At 36.5% G+C, this 20,952-nt stretch overlaps 1 protein-coding gene across 1 annotated transcript in view; it reads right to left on the bottom strand.

Annotated features, from left to right (window-relative positions):
- Positions 1-20,952, bottom strand: part of ESAM (endothelial cell adhesion molecule) — a 304,262-nt gene that overhangs the window by 68,379 nt on the left and 214,931 nt on the right. The window contains exon 3 of the mRNA XM_053690483.1: positions 6,484-6,697. Within this exon, the coding sequence (XP_053546458.1) occupies positions 6,484-6,697 (214 nt within the window). The remainder of the gene's footprint in view (positions 1-6,483; positions 6,698-20,952) is intronic.

Below are 20,952 nucleotides of genomic sequence, written 5' to 3' on the forward strand. Positions count from 1 at the left end.
ATTGATGTATGCCACAGTTGTGACATTGTCTATCTGAAAACAAATGAACAACTCTCTCTTCAGAAGAGGCCAAGACTGAAGAGCTCTGAAAATTGCACGGAGTTCCAAAATATTGATCGGAAATCTCACCTCCTGAGATTCCCAAACCCCTTGTGCCGTCAGATACCCCCACACAGCTCCCCAACCTGTAAGACTTGCATCTGTTGAGATTATAGTCCAGGTCGGAAGAACAAAGAAGCCCCCTGAACTAAACGATGGTGATCTGTCCACCATGTCAGAGAGTGTCGTAAAATCGGTTTAAAGATATTAATTGAGATATCTTTGAGTAATCCCTGCACCATTGGTTCAGCATACAGAGCTGAAGAGGTCGCATGTGAAAACGAGCAAAGGAGATCGCATCTGATGCGGCAGTCCTAAGACCCAACATTTCCATGCATAAGGCTACCAAAGGGAATGATTGTGACTGAAGGTTTTGACAAGCTGATATCAATGTTAAACTTCTCTTGTCTGACAAGGACAGAGTCATAGACACTGAATTTATCTAGAAACCTAAAAAGGTTACCCTTGTCTGAGGAATCAATGAACTGATTGGTAAATTGATCCTCCAACCATGAACTTGAAGAAACAACACAAGTCGATTCGTATGAGATTCTTCGAAAATGAGAAGACTGAGCAAGTACCAAGATATCGTCCAAATAAGGAAATACCAAAACCCTATTCTCTGATTACAGAAAGAAGGGCACCGAGAACCTTTGATAAAAATTCTTGGAACTGAGGCTAGGCCAAACGGTAGAGCCACAAAACTGGTAATGCTTGTCTAAAAAGAGAATCTCAGACACTAAAAGTGATCTGGATGAATCGGAATATGCAGATACACATCCTGTAAATCTATTGTAGACATATAATGCCCTTGCTAAACAAAAGGCAGGATAGTCCTACAGTAACCATCTTGAATGTTGGTATCCTAACATAACGATTCAATAATGACAGATCCGGAACTGGTCTGAAGGAATTGACCTTCTTTGGTACAATGAAGAGATAAAATAAAACCCCAGCCCCTGTTCCAGAACTGGAACTGGCATAAATACTCCAGCCAACTCTAGATCTGAAACACATTTCAGAAATGCTGAGCCTTTGCTGTGTTAACTGGGACACGGGAAAGAAAAGAATCTCTTAGTAGGAGGCCTTAACTTGAAACCAATTCTGTACCTTTCTGAAACAATGTTTCTGAAACCAGAGATTAAGAACGGAATTGATCCAAATTTCTTTGAAGAAAACGTAATCTGCCCCATACCAGCTGAGCTGGAATAAGGGCCGCACCTTCATAGGTACTTAGGAGCTGGCTATAGGTTTCTATAAGGCTTGGATATATTCCAAACTGGAAATAGTTTCCAAACTGATACCGCTCCTGAGGATGAAGGATCAGGCTTTTGTTCCTTGTTGTGAGGAAAGGAACGAAAATGATTATTTACCCTGGAAAGAAAGGGAAAGCAAAGTTGACTTAGAAGACATGTCAGCATTCCAAGTTTAATCCATAAAGCTTTTCTAGCTAAAATAGCTAGAGACATATACCTGACATCAACTCTAATGATATCAAAAGATGGTATCACCAATAAAATTATTAGCATGTTATAGAATAATAATAATGCTATAAAATTATGATCTGTTACTTGTTGCGCTAAAGCTTCTAACCAAAAAGTTGAAGCTGCAGCAACATCCGCTAAAAATATAGCAGGTCTAAGAAGATTACCTGAACATAAGTAAGCTTTTCTTAGAAAGGATTCAAGTTTCCTATCTAAAGGATCCTTAAATGAAGTACTATCTGCCGTAGGAATAGTAGTACATTAGCAGGAGTAGAGACAGCCCCATAACCTTAGGGATTTTTGTCCCAAAAAACTCTAATCTGTCAGATGGCACAGGATATAATTTGCTTAAACGTCTAGAAGGAGTAAATAAATTACCCAAATTATTCCATTCCCTGGAAATTACTTCAGAAATAGCATCAGGGAGATAAAACACTTCTGGAATAACTACAGGAGATTTAAAAACCTTATTTAAACGTTTACATTTAGTATCAAGAGGACCAGAATCCTCTATTTCTAATGCAAATAACACTTCTTTAAGAAAAGAACGAATAAATTCCATCTTGAACAAATACAAAGATTTATCAGCATCAACCTCTGAGACAGAAACCTCTGAACCAGAAGAACCATTATCAGTATCAGAATGATGATGTTCATTTAAAAATTCATCTGAAAAAAGAGAAGTTTTAAAAGACTTTTATGTATACTAGAAGGAGAAATAACAGACATAGCCTTCTTAATGGATTTAAAAAATAAAATCTCTTATGTTATCAGGAACACTCTGAAAATTAGATGTTGACGGAACAGCAACAGGTAATGTAACAGTACTAAAGGAAATTTTATCTGCATTAATAAGTTTGACATGACATGCAATACAAATAACAGCTGGAGAAACAGATACCAAAAGTTTATAGCAGATACACTTAGCTTGGTAGCTCCAGCGCTGTGCAGTGATTTTCCTGAAGTATCTTCTGACTCAGTTGCAACGTGAGACATCTTGCAATATGTAATAGAAAAAAACAACATATAAAGCAAAATTGATCAAATTCCTTAAATGACAGTTTCAGGAATGGGAAAAAAATGCCAGTGAACAAGCTTCTAGCAACCAGAAGCAATAAATAATGAGACTTAAATAATGTGGAGACAAAAATGACGCCCATATTTGTTAGCGCCAAAAAAGACGCCCACATTATTTGGCGCCTAAATGCTTTTGGCGCCAAAAATGACGCCACATCCGGAACGCCGACATTTTTGACGCAAAAAAAGTCAAAAAACGACGCAACTTCCGGCGACACGTATGACGCCGGAAACAGAAAAAAAATTTTGCGCCAAAAAAGTCCGCGCCAAGAATGACGCAATAAAATTAAGCATTTTCTGCCCCCGCGAGCCTAACAGCCCACAGGGAAAAAGTCAAATTTTTTAAGGTAAGAAAAAATGATTGAAACAAATGCATTTATCCCAAATATGAAACTGACTGTCTGAAAAATAAGGAATGTTGAACATTCTGAGTCAAGGCAAATAAATGTTTGAATACATATATTTAGAACTTTATAAACAAAGTGCCCAACCATAGCTGAGTGTCACAGAAAATAAGATTTACTTACCCCAGGACACTCATCTACATGTTTGTAGAAAGCCAAACCAGTACTGAAACGAGAATCAGCAGAGGTAATGGTATATATAAGAGTATATCGTCGATCTGAAAAGGGAGGTAAGAGATGAATCTCTACGACCGATAACAGAGAACCTATGAAATAGACCCCGTAGAAGGAGATCACTGCATTCAAATAGGCAATACTCTCCTCACATCCCTCTGACATTCACTGCACGCTGAGAGGAAAACCGGGCTCCAACTTGCTGCGGAGCGCATATCAACGTAGAATCTAGCACAAACTTACTTCACCACCTCCATCGGAGGCAAAGTTTGTAAAACTGAATTGTGGGTGTGGTGAGGGGTGTATTTATAGGCATTTTAAGGTTTGGGAAACTTTGCCCCTCCTGGTAGGAATGTATATCCCATACGTCACTAGCTCATGGACTCTTGCTAATTACATGAAAGAAATATATATATATATATATATATAATTGTTATGCAGCACAACCACTGTATGATTTGAATTTAGCCACCAATAAACAAGCACTGCCCAGGTGCTGAATCAAAAAAGGGTCAGCTCCTAAGTTGACATTCCTGCTTTTTAAATATAGATACCAAGAGAACGAAGAAATATTGATAATAGGAGTTAGTTGCTTAAAATGTCATGCTCTAAAAAAATTGGGGTTTCATATCCCTTTAACTAGGATGGTATGTAATCGGGGGGGGTGGCAAAATGGATTCTCGCCTGTGTGGCCAAAAATCCTAGCACCGGCCCTGTGCACAAGTCAAACTTTAAATTAGAGGGAACATTGTATATGACTCTGAGCATGCAGGTTTGCACACTAGTAGCCAGAGGTATTTCTTGTGAGGTTACAGGCATACCAAGAAAGTGCTTGGCCATGTACAACATAAGAGAGCACGGCCAAGTACTTCTCTACACTAAATAAGCCATTCACTAGGAGTATGCTCTAGTCTAGTACCAGGAACATGAAGTAGGAGGAGAGAGGAAAAAGAGTGTGTAAATCCTCAAATGTAAATGCATGGGAGCACTTACTGACAAATGTAATAATTCAAATATTTATTCTGCATGCCAGTCACACACCCCTGTTTTTGGGTAGACCTGGCTACAGTGTTGAAGAATTTCCTTATGTAAAGCAAACAAATAAAATATATTTACAAATAATAATTACTTCTTTCATGCACACAAATGTACAATGCTCTATTGTTATGCAGGAACTGGACAAGCATTTTATAAAACTGTTTTATAAAGTCCTTTTAAAAATATACCATAGTTACCAACCAATTAAAAACAAGGGACAGTTTAGATTTTTTTCTCATTCAAAAAATGTTTTCTTAATTGGAATGATATATTTATAGAGTAAACTCTCAATTAATCGGCACCCATGGGGATTGGTAGATTCTGGATAAGTGTATTTCTGGTTGCTTGAGAGTTACTATTAAAAATAGGACTAACTAGTTCTATAACCCAGATTTTACTATAAATGCTGTATTTACTTGATACTGCATTAATATTTAAATACATACATGGGTTAGTGTAGCAAAAAAGAGTCCTGAGACAACAGTTACAGTGCCTGTCTAACTATTGGTCTGTCTACAAGATCCAGACTGTTTGTTATACAGCACATGTTTCCTTTTTTTTCCTGGTTGCTTGAGCTCCGAATAACTGAGAGTCTACTGTATATATGTATATGTCATGGGACTTTATTTTTAACTTTTCCAAATAAAAGTTATTTTTTCTTGAAATCCAGTGAGGGCTGTCTTTCCTTTCGACTATGCATTTTCTGATTCAGCCCCCTGGTATGTATCTACCCCAGCCTGGTGTTTGAGAGTGCGTATCCCTTCTTGGACTATATATATATATTTATTTCCACAAAAAAGAGGAATTAATTTTTACATTGTTGTAGATATCTTTATTTAAGTAATTTAAAATAGTTCCACTAGAGGGTGCTCTTAAACTTCTATATATTACTTTCTATATATTACTAGTCTAATTCTCTAAAGTTTATAACGATTATTTTTAGTTCTGATAACTGAACGCAGATGTTTTGATAGAGTTTATTCATTATATGGGATTTCTCATGGTTCCTAATAAATATTCAAATGTTTAATGCATTAAAGGGACATTCCAGCCAAAGTTGAAATCCACATGGTTCACTTCTGTTTTGAATAGAAGCATTATTTATTAGCAAAAATGTTTCTAATAAAAGTTGCATCTATTTCAAATGTGTATTTAAATATGCATCACACACCAGCTTTTTAATCACAGCTACTTGTACCATCTGGTACTTAATTTGTTAAAGGTACATAGAACCCAATTTTTTTTTATTGTTCAGATAGATAAGACAATTTTATAAAATCTTTCCAATTTACTTCTATTATCAATTTTTTTTTTTTTTTAAATTTTATTCTTTGTTGAAGAGATACCTTAGTAGCGTTCACATGCCTGAAGCACTACCTGACAGGAATTAGTGCTGCCATATAGTGCTCTTGCTAATGTATACTATTGCTGCAAAACTACTGGCATATATTGCTGCAGACACATGCACACTAATGAATTTACATCCATGCTTTTCAGCAAAGGATTACAAGAAAACAAAGAACATTTGAAAACAGAAGTTAGTTGGAAAGCTGTTTAAAATGTTATGCTCTATCTGAATCATGAAAGAAAAAGTTGGGGTTTTATGTCCCTTTAATTGTTGACATGATTACAAGCCCCACTAGTGCTCTGAGCAGCTACAGTATTTTAAATGTTGGTGCACTGAGAATATCTAGCTATGCTTCACATGCACGTGCAGAGAAAAATGTTAACATTAAAACAGTGATAACGTTTACTAGAAGCATTTTTGCCTAAACATGTATATTGCAAATATATTTATATTCAAATATGTAATTCATCTATGGGCATTTAAATTTTGACCTGAATGTCACTTTAATGGCAAATATTTCCCTCTAGGAATTTGCTAATAAAGGAATATATAGAACGGTACTAGTTATAGAAAGATCTTTTATGGTGGTTGTAGGATTTGTCTCCATCAAATCTATATACAGAAAATACATTTCTATATTTTTCAGCCATGCAAAGAGGTGTGTCTTTCCAGAAAAGGACATTGTCTATGACTGGTGGATATGTAAATATGCTGCTACTGATTGGCCCATGGCTGTGTCCTTCACTACAGTGGCAATGCAATGCTAGGAGTGTGACTTTAATTAACATTTTTAATATCCTTTTAACCTTTACTCTTAATTGTTGGCTAAAAATGTCAAACAAATTTGGTATATACATACCTAGTACAGTAACATTTATTTCTCCAATATTTCCACCTCCAGAGCTATCGTCATCTTCCACATTAACTACGCATTTATACTGACCAGAATCTATTTCCTGAGTACTGTTAATTATAATAGAAATATTTCTTGAAGGCATCGGATAAACAAAGCCCAAACGATTTTTGAATTGTGGTTCTTGAACGGTGGTAACATCTCCCATATATTTTAAAATCTACAAAAAGAAAAAAATAAATGTTAATATACATAAACTATTTCATTAGAATAATAAGAATATTGATAAAGCATTTCACATTGATTTGCTGCTGATCATGGGATAATAGTTGTTAACTATTTGCAGGTCCGTCATCTGGGCAGGGTTAGAGGGGCACCCGCCCAAGGCCCCGCTATTTGGGGGGGCCCACAATGTCAGTGGTGAGGTTATGAGATGGTACAATGTTTGTTGTATTTAGTCATATATGTTGTATTTAGTTTATGAGAAGTGTTTATGGTATCAGGAGGTCTAATATTTTCTGTTATTCTTTATATAGGTATCACTGAATGTTGGCACGGGTGGGTCATACAAGGGGCAAGGCATACAGGGGAGGGGTTATAAGGGTACTGGGCTGAGGGACACCATGTATCTTGCCCAGAGCCCGGCAAATGCTAAGGTTGGCTCTGCCTATTTGCTTAGCTCTTTCAGTTATGCTTGGGTGGGGATAAAAGCTTTATAATAAAAATGTGACTATTGCACACATACACGCATCCACCCACACTGTGCACCCACCCACACACTTGTATACTATGCCTGCCCTCTTCTATTGCCATTAACATGCCACGGTGGTTTAGCACTAAACTGGCAGGGGAGATAGGCATTTTACGCCTCAATCTAAATGTGAGCATTACTACTCTCAAAGGGTCAAGTATAGAAGCTTTTTATAGGGCACAAGGGCCTATTGTCTAAGTGATATAGTGCCATGTATTTGTCAAGCCCTGGCATAGATTAATCCTATTCATTGTAGATGGCTGAGGAATGATATTTAAAGAAACATGTTACCCTTGACAGTGATGCAGCATATCTATACAATTATGACAGGAAAGTATTGCATGAGCATCTCTACAACAAAAAGAAAGATTTGCAAAAATGTCCTCATTGGCCATATCCCATTATAGAGGATCTATAAAGATCCAATCAGAATGCTTGCACCAGGATTTACATGGGAGCATGCATCTGGCGTGTGCAGGCACAGTCACTTTATTTCCCTCATCAATTTAAGGAAATCTCGTGATATCACAGTGAAATTGTATGAGATTATGGCAAAGACCCATGAGTAAAGCAAAGTGTGGATTCAGCACTAATTATGCTGATTGGCTTTTTATTTCCCCATCCAAATAAAGGTAAAATGCGTAGCTAAATTGTAACGCTCACAGAACAGTTAGTATGGTGAGTTTATCTTAGTTTTAAATAAGGAAAAAGCCAGGTATATATCATAAAACATGTTCTTTCTTACAGTAGTTTGAGACATAAATAATAATTTATTGGTTTGGCTCAGTAAAGTAGATAATTTAAGAACATATCATATTACAGTTGCCAAGGACTATATAACATACTTGGGTATACAAATTAGCAATAACCCAAATAGCCTATATGCATTGAAGTGTACAACTATTTAAGATGGTTGTCATCCCTATATCCAATATAGATGCTTCCCCTATTGATTAGAAATAATGAGTTTGCAAAAATGCTTAAATGTTTGAGATAATTCTTGTTGAAGAAAAATAAATAGAATTGAATTATACATGTTACAATTACTAAATATACAGGGAAGTCTAGGTGGCCTATCTATCAAGCTCTGAATGGAGCTTGATGCCCCGTGTTTCTGGCGAGCCTGCAGGCTCAGCAGAAACTGCAGTTATAAAGCAGCGGTCACAAAGGCCGCTGCTCCATAACCTGTCCGCCTGCTCTGAGCAGGCAGACAGACATCGCCGGAAATCAACCCGATCGGGTTGATTGACACCCCCCTGCTGGCAGCTGATTGGCCGCGAGTCTGCAGGGGGCGGCGTTACACCAGCAGCTCTTGTGAGCTTCTGGTGCAATGCTGAATACGGAGAGCGTATTGCTCTCCGTATTCAGCGAGGTCTGGCGGACCTGAACCGCACTGTTGGATCAGGTCCGCCAGGCTTTGATAATTAGGGGCCTAGGTCTCCAGAATTTTAGGTTCTATTATGGGGCATCAGTTATGAGAATTGCAATGGAATGGCTGATGAGTGCAGAGCACTTCCTTATGAAATAACTAGATCAACAATAGTGGCTCCATTATTGTAGCCCTATTACAAACTAATAATGTGCAAACATAGAGATACCTTAAAAAACTGATTTTTATATACGTGTAAACCCGAAGACCAAAATATGGTGTTTCATATGTTGGATAAAATCAATATCAAGAATATAACCCATATATAAGATTTAAAAAAAAAAAAAAACAACAAAAAAAGTAAAGAGATTTCACCAATGTATAGCAAAGAATAATACTGTATACAGCAGTGTAGCATACCTGTGTTTTTGCAACTAAAACAATATGTCAAGCATTTGAATGGGAGGTGACAGAGTTCAACCAATTATTTTCTATAACCAAGATTTTTTTTTTAGCCCTAATTAGTCATTTTCTGATTACTAGGAAAATTGAGATTAAAAAAATAAAACTTACTAGCGATTGTTGTGAAGTTTTACAGAGAGAAGTCACACAGGATATAATATTTAATCATTTAAAATTTGTAAAACAAATCAACCCTAGATTTAGAATACAGAAAGTCCCAATATAGGCTAATGCATTTTGATTAATTAACGCTACAAAGTAAAACAGTCTTTTACCCCAAACCAGACATAAGTCAAGAATATAAAGTGGCGTGCCCGTATACAAACACTGTTGGAAGTAAAGTTTTATTCCGTACAGGTTAAAAAACAATACCTAACACTTATAGCTTGTGCGCTAACCTGACACTGTGTTAGACCTACAACACTAAACCCGAAGGTAGTTCTAAATATTTTACATTCCAATGTTATTCGCATAGAAAGAAATTTTTCTTTTTCTTTTTAAATATATATTTTGAAAATAAATGATTAATTTAAAAAAATATATATATATAGATCTATACCTATATATCTATATGAATATATACAGGTGTATATATATATATATATATATATATATATATATATATTAATATATATTTAACCCTTAACTGGGGATGATGACCACATGGCGTCATGGGGGGGGGGGGGGGCATTTAAGTGCTGATCATGCCCCCCAATGCAGCTAAGGGCCTATACAAGGTCTCTGCATTGCCTCTGCTATCCGGCAATGCTGATGACATCACCACTCATGGGTGTGGTGACATCATCAAACTGGAGACCAGGAAGTGGATAGGAGAGCTTAAGGGAGCTGGATAAGGGGGGGTTAAGTATTCAGCCCCCTAAATCTCAACTCCCTTAAAGGGACATGAAACCCACATTTTTTCTTTCATGATTTAGAAAGAGAATGCAATTTTAAACATCTTTCTAATTTACTTCTATTATCTAATTTGTTTTATTCTCTTGATATTCTTTGCTGAAAAGCATATCTAGATATGCTCAATAGCTGCTGATTGGTTGCTGCACATAGAAGCCTCTTGTGATTGGCTCACCCATGTGCATTGCTTTTTCTTCATCTAAGGATATCTAAAAAATTAAGCAAAATAAATAATAGAAGTAAATTGTAATGTTGTTTAAATTTGTATTCTCTACCTGAATCATGAAAGAAAGATTTTGGGTTTAGTGGCCCTTTAAGCCCTAGAAACCTCAAGGCCCACCATTTGAAATGCAATTGTCTGCTCTTTCAAATGGTGCACAATTGTTAAATAAAAGTAAAACACTTTTGTTTTACTAAGGAGATTGCTAGGCACATATAACAGCCTAAGAGGTCTTGGGCCTAGCAACCCCCAAGACCTCTTATATTAAAGGGACACTGAACCCAAATTTGTTCTTTTGTGATTCAGATAGACCATGCAATGTTAAGCAACTTTCTAATTTACTCCTATTATCATTTTTCTTCGTTCTCTTGCTATCTTTATTTGAAAAAAAAAGGCATCTAAGTTTTTTGTTGGTTCAGTACTCTGGACAGCACTTTTTTATTGGTGGATGAATTTATCCACCAATCAACAAGGACAACCCAGGTTGTTCACCAAAAACGGGCCACATCTAAACTTTACATTCTTGCATTTCAAATAAAGATACCAAGAGAATAAAGAAAATTTGTTAATAGGAGTAAATTAGAAAGTTGCTTAAAATGTCATGCTCTATCTGAATCACAAAAGAAAAAATTTGGGTTCAGTGTCCCTTTAAAGTTCAAAAGCCACGCATTAAAATAAAGCCCCTCTGTAGGTTTTAAGCGCCACTTGTAATCTGGCCCATTAATTTGTTATCTATGGGACTGTTCAAAGATACAGTTTGTGTGTGGTGTATGTATATATATATATATATATATATATATATATATATATATATAATTTAAAAAATGAATCTATCATATCAAGTATGTAATATTTTGTTTTTAAGAATTTGGATAGAAACTGAAATACCAATTATTTCCATGCTAATAGGCAATAGGAAATAGGCAAACAATTCCACAACAAACAATTTGATATGGGGACAGATCCAGTAAAAACATAATTTAGGGGTTTATTTTGATACTTTAAAATTGGCAAACAATTCAAAGGGGACTTGTTTTATTTGTCTTTTTATTATTTATGTTGCAGTCAGTATTGATTTGGATATAGAGATTCCATGCATTGTATTTAAAAATTAAGGGGAAACAAGACGTGGACTCCTTGCGCAATGTGCTTAGAGGAATATGGCTGCACCTCACTGATGAGGCCCAATGAAAGTCGAAACGCATCTAGGGTTGCCATGTTCCTTGTTCAGACAGGGATTGGTAGGTATTTCAGGCTGGACTGACCTTGTTAGGTGGGATCAGACTGCTATACTTCTGGAAAGTTCTTCTCTGTGAAAAGCATTATTGGGCTAAAAGAAGATGCTCCCAGGTGGCACTGCTCTTTCTGTATGTATTTAAAGACTGGAAGATTTTACAATGTAAAGATTTTTTTTGCCTTTGCTTATTTTGTGCATTTTTTTAAAACTGGTAATGTGTTTGTAACAGATTCTTTTTTTGTTGTTTGTAATAAAATAAAATTAGAAATGATGCTGAATAACATGTCCCTTTCACACAGTTCAGTTAGTATATTTTAGAATATTCACCAGAAATCTTTAATGAATTCCCTTTCTAATGTATTACAGGTCTCTTAGGAATTAGGCTGAATGAGTAAACAAAGCATAAAGATTATAAATAAGTTACATCACGGTCCACTTTGATTCAAACCGCCTTTTTTTATAAATAGATAAAAACATACACAGCTAACAGAATAGGGCAATGCTCTGGAGGTAAATGAATGGAAATAGATGACACCAAAGGCTTGTTCATTTACACAGAATGACCTTTCAAGGCCATGACAATCAAAATGCTGTAAAATTGTTCAATCATAGGGATAGAGCTAATAAGTTAGTAAGGAACGACGTGTAGGGAAATAAAGTTAGTTTCCGTTATGCTTAGAACAAGTTTAACCATGACATGACCATTATTTATATATTTTTTATTATTATTCTTTACATTGTCATGAAACTTAAAAAGTTTCAGATGGGGAAACCAGACGTGGATTCCTTGCCCAATGTGCTTAGAGGAATATGGCTGTGCCTCACTGACGAGGCCCAATGAAGACTGAAACGATCATCTGGGGTTGCCATGTTCCTTGTTCTGAGAGGGATTGCCTGGTAGTTTATGGCTAGGCTGACCTTGTTAGGCGGGATCAGACTGATATTGCTAAATGTTTTCTTTATTTCCCCAATAATGTGGTATTCAACTCCTCCCGTCCTCCCACCTGCAGCAGCATTTGTTTTCCAGAAAAGTCGCAATGCAACTATCAATAATACTGATGTGTACTCCAGGTCATCTGTCTGGCAATGTAAATGCATGGGAATGAGCTGGCACCTGTGGTTTTTTTAAGGAACGGCTTGTAAAGAATCTCATTGGCTGTACAGCCTGAAGAAGGCTTCTATGGATGGGTTAAGGAGAAGCTAAATGTGAAATTTGGGGTGGAAATAAAGACTACATTTTATTAATATCACAGTTGAAATATACTTTAAACATCACTTTTAAAGAAAAGTAAAAGAAAGCTGTCTATTTAAACGTATCAATCTTTTTATTGTGCAATATTTTTATTTTACTGATAGCAATAATAAAAGCCATAGGAGTAATTATTTGAAATTAATTTGAAGTAAGGTAGCATTTCAGCAGGAAATACTAGTAGGATGTTTGCATAGAAGTTTTCAGATTTATCAGCAGAAAATGTAAAGACTTGTGACCTGCCTGCTACGGATTAGCACTATATTGTATATATTTCTTGAGACTATGGGCTAGATTTATCATACCCTGGGTGGACATGATTTGCTATAGCGAATCATGTCCGCCCTGCATTGCTAAATGCCGACAGCATACGCTGTCGACATATAACATTGCACAAGCAGTTCTGGTGAACTGTTTGTGTAATGCCGCCCCCTGCAGATTCGCGGCCGCTAGCAGGGGGTGTCAATCAACCCGATTGCTGTCCGCCGCCTGGTGGACGAATTAAGGAGCAGCGGTCTTAAGACTGCTGCTTCTTAACTCGCCTGAAGGCTTGCACGGAAACAGTTACATTGGGTCACATTCAGGTCGTTATAAATTGGCTCCTATATCTGCATATAGGAACAAATTGAACCCCTTATATTTTCAGCATGGATGACAACCACATGTCGCTTTTTGAGCTCATTGAATTTTCCTGCATTCCAGGTTTCCAAGTGCCAGTGATGTCATCAAGCATGTGCATGATGATGTCACCAATCCCCAAAAACCTGTAAGGGACGGGCAGGACTACAAGGCTTAATTAATTTATCTGGGTGGATAGGTATTCAAACACCTCAATCTCAGCTCACTTAAATGGACACTAAACCCACATTTTTCTTTTATGATTCAGATAGAGCATGCAATTTTAAGCAAATTTCTAATTTACTCCTATTATCAATTTTTCTTTGTTCTCTTGCTATCTTTATTTAAAAAGCAGGAATGTGATGCAAAGGAGCAGGACCATTTTTGGTTGAGAACCTGGGTTATGCTTGCTTATTGGTGGATAAATGTAAGCCTCCAGTAAGCAAGCGCTATCCATGGTGCTGAATGGTCCTAAAATGGGCTGGCTGCTAAGATTTACATCCCTGCTTTTAAAATAAAGATAGCAAGAGAACGAAGAAAAATTGATAATAGGAGTAAATTAGAAAGTTGCTTAAAATGTCATGCTTTTTCTGAATCATGAAAGAAAAAATGTGGGTTCAGTGTCCCTTTAAGCCCTAGAATCCTCCAAAACCCACTGTTTGAAAGGCAATAGTCTGCTCTTTCAAAAGGGGTATGTATTATAGGTATAGAGTAAAGTCACATATTTTTAAAAAAGTTTGAAATACACTTTTTTACTGAGGGGGTCTATAGGCACTTGTAGGTCATCAAAAATGCCTAGAGACCCCAGGACCACTTGTTTTAAAGAAGAAGCCCCTCTTTAAAATACATTTGTGACAACTTCTATGTAATTATTTATGCTATTTGGTGCTAATTAGTAAGGACAGAATTTTTGTCCTAGAAAGGTGGCAGCTCCAATAAATACTCTTTTTAAAGCATCTGTTTTCTTTGGTTTAAAACAAATACTTTAAACTTACTGTGTAATTTCTATTCTCTCATCTTTAGTGCTAAGTAACTCTCCCATGTAGTTTCATGTTTGACTTGCGCTGCAGATTTTTTCCATTTGTGTAAAGGAAAGTGCACTTTGCTGTAATAGCAATTTAAATACAAAAAATTTGCTAATGCCTGCAACAAATGTTAGAAAGGTTTATGAGACCTGACAAGCTGACAGAAACCGTGCAAACTAAATGGGAGTCTGACATTAGCATAGGCACTAGAGAAGAAATAGCCTCTATGTCTGTGGCTTTTTAAAAAATATACTCCTAGATTAGGAATTTTTGCGGTAACAGGGGTGAGGTATTAACTTGCAGTTTATTCTCACCGCTCACTTTCCTGCAGCGATGGTATTACGAGTTTTCAGAAACCCAGCGTTAAAAGACAAAAAGTGAGCGTAGAGCAAAATTTAGCTCCAAATCTCACTTCAATACCAGCGCTGCTTAAGTCAGCGGTGAGCTGGTGTAACGTGCTCGTGCACGATTTCCCCATAGGAATCAACGGGGAGAGAAGGCTGAAATAAAGTCTAACACCTGCAAAAAAACAGCGTATAACTCAGTAAGGCAGCCCCATTGATTCCTATGGGGAAAGACATTTTATTTTTACACCTAACACCCTAACATGAACCCCAAGTCTAAACACCCCTAATCTTACACTTATTAACCCCTAATCTGCCGCCCCCGACATTGCCGACACCTACATTATAATGATTATCCCCCTAATCTGCTGCTCCGGACACCGCCGCCACCTACATTATATATATTAACCCCCTAATCTGCCGCCCCCAATGTCGCCGCAACCGACCTACATTTATTAACCCCTAATCTGCCGCCCCAACAATAAACATATTAACCCCTAAACCGCCGCACACCTGCTTCACAAACATTAGTTAAATATTATTAACCCCTAATCTGCCGTCCCTGACATCGCTGCCACCTACCTACATTTATTAACCCCTAATCTGCTGCCCCCAACGTTGCCGCCACTATATTAAAGTTATTAACCCCTAAACCTAAGTCTAACCCTAACACCCCCTAACAAATATAATTTAAATAAATCTAACTAAATATTCCTATCATTAACTAAATAATTCCTATTTAAAACTAAATACTTACCTATAAAATAAACCCTAAGCTAGCTACAATATAACTAATAGTTGCATTGTATCTAGCTTAGGGTTTATTTTTATTTTACAGGCAAGTTTGTATTTATTTTAACTAGGTAGAATAGTTATTAAATAGTTATTAACTATTTAATATCTACCTAGCTAAATAAATACAAAAGTACCTGTAAAAAAACTAACCTAAGTTACACTAACACCTAACACTACACTATAATTAAATAAATTACCTAAATTAAATACTATTTAATAAATTAAATTAGCTAAAGTACAAAAAAAACAAAACACTAAATTACAGAAAATAATTAAATAAAATAATGGCCTTTTGAGGGGCATTGCCCCAAAGTAATAAGCTCTTTTACCTGTAAAAAAAAAATACAAACAACCCCCCAACAGTAAAACCCACCACCCACACAACCAACCCCCCCAAATAAAATACTATCTAAAAAAACCTAAGCTCCTCATTTCCCTGAAAAGGGCATTTGGATGGGCTTTGCCTTTAAAAGGGCAGTTAGCTCTTTTGCAGCCCTAACCTAAAAATAAAACCCACCCAATACACCCTTAAAAAAACCTAACACTAACCGCCTGAAGGTCAACTTACCGGGAGACGTCTTCATCAAAGCCGGGCGAAGTGGTCCTCCAGACGGGCAGAAGTGGTCCTCCAGCCAATAGGATTGAGCTTGCATTCTATTGGCTGATTGGAACAGCCAATAGAATTCAAGCTCAATCCTATTGACTGATTGCATTAGCCAATAGGATTTTTTCTACCTTAATTCCGATTGGCTGATAGAATTCTATCAGTCAATCGGAATCTAAGGGACGCCATCTTGGATGACATCACTTAAAGGTACCTTCATTCAGCTTTAGTCGTCACCAGAAGAGGATGCTCCGCGTCGGATGTCTTGAAGATGGACCCGCTCCGCGCCGGATGGATGAAGACTTCTGCCCGTCTGGAGGACCACTTCTGCACGGCTTGGATGAAGACTTCTGCCCGTCTTGAGGACCACTTTGCCCGGCTTGGATGAAGACTTCTGCCCGTCTGGAGGACCACTTCGCCCGGCTTGGATGAAGACGTCTCCCGGTAAGTCGATCTTCAGGGGGTTAGTGTTAGGTTTTTTAAGGGTGTATTGGGTGGGTTTTATTTTTAGGTTAGGGTTTGGGCTGCAAAAGAGCTAACTGCCCTTTTAAGGGCAATGCCCATCCAAATGCCCTTTTCAGGCATTTTGGGGGGTTGGTTGTGTGGATGGTGGGTTTTACTGTTGGGGGGTTGTTTGTATTTTCTTTTACAGGTAAAAGAGCTGATTACTTTGGGACAATGACCCGCAAAAGGCCCTTTTAAGGGCTATTGGTAGTTTAGTTTAGGCTAGGGTTTTTTATTTTGGGGGGGCTTTTTTTATTTTAATAGGGCTATTAGATTAGGTGTAATTATTTTAACTATCTGTAATGTGTTTATTATTTTCTGTAATTTAGTGCTGGTTTTTTTTGTACTTTAGCTAATTTATTTTAATTTATTTTAATTTATTTAATTTAGTTAATTTATTTAATTATAGTGCAGTGTTAGGTGTTAGTGTAACTTAGGTTAGGAATTTTTTTACAGGTACTTTTGTATTTATTTTAGCTATGTAGTTATTAAATAGTTAATAACTATTTAATAACTAGTCTACCTAGTTAAAATAAATACAAACTTGCCTGTAAAATAAAAATAAACCCCAAGCTAGATACAATGTAACTATTAGTTATATTGTAGCTATCTTAGGGTTTATTTTATAGGTAAGTATTTAGTTTTAAAAAGGAATTATTTAGTTAATGATAGGAATATTTAGTTAGATTTATTTAAATTATATTTGTTAGGGGGTGTTAGGGTTAGACTTAGGTTTAGGGGTTAATAACTTTAATATAGTGGCTGCAACGTAGGAGGCGGCAGATTAGGGGTTAATAAATGTAGGTGGCAGCGATGTTAGGGACGGCAGATTAGGGGTTAATAATTTTAAACTAGTGTTTGTGATGCGGGAGTGCGGCGGTTTAGGGGTTAATATGTTTATTATAGTGGCGGCGACGTTGGGGGCGGCAGATTAGGGGTTAATAAGTGTAGGTAGGTTGCGGCGACATTGGGGTGGCAGATTAGGGGTTAATAAATATAATGTAGGTGTCGGCGATGTTGGGGCAGCAGATTAGGGGTTCAAAAATATAATGTAGGTGGCGGCGGTGTCCGGAGCGGCAGATTAGGGGTTAAAAAAAAATATTTTATTGTTTGCGATGCGGGAGGGCCTCGGTTTAGGGGTTAATAGGTAGTTTATGGGTGTTTAGTGTACTTTTTAGCACTTTAGTTATGAGTTTTATGCTACCGCGTTGTACCATAAAACTCATAACTACTGACTTTCAGTTTACGGTATTGATCTTGAAGTTTTAGGGTGTACCGCTCACTTTTTGGCCTCCCAGGACAGACTCGTAATACCATCGCTATAAAAGTCCCATAGAAAAACGTGTTTACGAAGTTTACGTAAGTCGTTTTGCGGTAAGGCCAAAAAAGTGTGCGGTGACCCTAAACCTGCAAGACTCGTAATACCAGCGGTAGTAAAAAAGCAGCGTTAGCACCTGTTAATGCTGCTTTTTCAGCTACCGCAAAACTCGTAATCTAGGCCATATTTAGCAAAAGAACATATGGTTTATGATAGAATGTCATGAGAGCATGAAAGAAAAATAAACTAAAACCAAAAAAAGGATTGTTCAAAAACTCAGCAGATAAAATATCGTGTCCTGTTAATTTATAATTAAAATTAACCTATGAAGAATACTAAAAACCTGACTTTGCTGTAGGCCTTGCTATAGCATAAAAGCTTCAAAGATTATACTCATAACATAGTAACATAGTAACATAGTAGATAAGGTTGAAAAAAGACTGAAGTCCATCGAGTTCAACCTATACAAATCTAAAATACTTACAAAAAGCTCCAGTTAAGCTTAAATAACCCCATTAAAATGTGACCCATTTAATACTAGCAATCATATCCATGAATTTTGTTTATATACAGAAATTTATCCAGACTATTTTTAAATGTATCTATGGTATTGGCATTCACTACCTCCTTTGGTAATGAGTTCCACAATTTTATTGCTCTTACAGTGAAAAAACGTTTCCGTTGCAGGAGATTAAATCTCCTTTCCTCCAACCTTAAATTATGACCTCTTGTCAGAACCAATTTTCTTGGAATAAAAAGAGCTTCTGCCATCTCTGTATATGGGCCTTGAATATATTTATATAAAGTAATCATGTCACCTCTCAAGCGCCTTTTTTCTAAAGAGAACAGACCCAGTTTGGCTAGCCTCTCCTCATAGGATAATTTCTCCAATCCCCTTATTAGCTTTGTGGCCCTTCTCTGAACTTTTTCTAGTTCTGCAATATCTTTTTTAGCAATCGGTCCCCAGAACTGCACTCCAAACTCAAGGTGAGGTCTTACCAGGGCTTTATATAATGACAGAATTATGCTTTCCTCCCTTGAATCAATGCCTCTTTTAATACATGCTAGTATCTTATTAGCCTTTGAAGCCGCTGCCCTGCATTGTGCACTCATCTTTAGCTTGTTATCTATTACTACTCCCAAATCCCTTTCCTCCTGTGTTTGGCTAAGTCTTGTCCCATTTAAAAAATACATAGCCTGCTTATTTTTACTTCCAAAATGTAGAACCTTACATTTTTCCGTATTAAATCTCATTTTCCATTCACTTGCCCATAGTTCTAATTTTAGCAAATCCCTTTGCAAAGAGAGTTCATCCTGCTCTGGCCTAATGACCTTACTTAACTTAGTATCATCTGCAAAAATAGAGATGTCGCTATTTAATCCTTGCTCCAAGTCATTTATAAAAATATTAAAAAGAACAGGGCCCAGTACTGATCCCTGGGGGACGCCACTGATTACCTTTGTCCAATCTGAGTATGATCCATTTACTGCTACTCGTTGCTCCCTATCTTTTATCCAGTTATTTATCCATGAGCTAACATTTTCAGCTATTCCCAGTCCCTTAATTTTGTGCATTAATCTCTCATGTGGCACTGTATCAAATGCCTTTGCAAAATCTAAGTATATCACATCAACTGATTCCCCTTTATCTATATTTTTACTTACTCAAAAATGTTGTTTTATGCATTTGAAAGGGAAACATTTAAAATATTTTATTGCTTGAAAATATATTAAAGTGAGTGTCAAGTTTGATGAATCAGTGCCCAGTTTTTTTAAAAAAAACTATTAAAAACAGGGGCACTTTCATTCATCAAACTTTAAAATTTACTTGTTTTGTTAACCCCTTAAGTTTGTGTTTAGCTGTAATTTTCTTCTTACTCATTTATTGTACCCACACATATTATATACCGTTTTTCTTGCCATTAAATGTACTTTCTAAAGATACCATTATTTTCATCATATCTTATAACTTACCATAAACAAAATTAGAAAATATGATGAAAAATGGAAAAAAACACACTTTTTCTAACTTTGACCCCCCAAATCTGTTACACATCTACAACCACCAAAAAACACCCATGCTAAATAGTTTCTAAATTTTGTCCTCAGTTTAGAAATACCCAATGTTTACATGTTCTTTGCTTTTTTTGCAAGTTATAGGTCAATAAATACAAGTAGCGCTTTGCTATTTCCAAACCATTTTTTTCCCTCAAAATTAGCTATAGTTACATTGTAACACTGATATCTGTTAGGAGTTCCTGAATATCCCTTGACATGTATATATTTTTTTTTGTAGACAACCCAAAGTATTAATCTAGGCCCATTTTGGTATGTTTCATGCCACCATTTCACCGCCAAATGCAATCAAATAACAAAAATCGTTCACTTTTTCACAAACTTTTTTACAAACTTTAGGTTTCTCACTGAAATTATTTACAAACAGCTTGTGCAATTATGGCACAAATGGTTGTAAATGCTTCTCTGGGATCCCCTTTGTTCAGAAATAGCAGATATTTCTGAATGTGGCATTACTTTGTGGTAATTAGAAGGCTGCTAAATGCCGCTGTGCACTAAATTTGTATTGGGCACAGCAGTGAAGGGGTTAATTAGGTAGCTTGTAGGGATAATTTTAGCTTTAGGGTAGTGTAGTAGACAACCCAAAGTATTGATCTAGGCCCATTTTGATATATTTCATGCCAGCATTTTACCGCCAAATGCGATCAAATAGAAAAAATCGTTAACTTTTTCACTAACTTTGGGTTTCTCACTGAAATTATTTACAAACAGCTTGTGTCATTATGGCAAAAATGGTTGTAAATGCTTCTCTGGGATCTCCTTTGTTCAGCAATAGCAGACATATGGCTTTGAGTAACAAGAAAAGAGAAAAATGGATAGTTATAGAGCACTCAGAATAACTTATAGTTGTCCTATATTGTAGAGGGCAGTTGAGGACGAGTAAACAATAAAACTTAACATTTAATGGTTAAAGTAAAAGATAGATACATACTATCCATAATAGTGTTTAAAAAATTTAGATTAAAATACAGAGCTGGCATACCCAGGTAAT

This window comes from Bombina bombina, chromosome 8 (assembly GCF_027579735.1).
Source record: "Bombina bombina isolate aBomBom1 chromosome 8, aBomBom1.pri, whole genome shotgun sequence".
Lineage (NCBI taxonomy): Eukaryota > Metazoa > Chordata > Amphibia > Anura > Bombinatoridae > Bombina > Bombina bombina.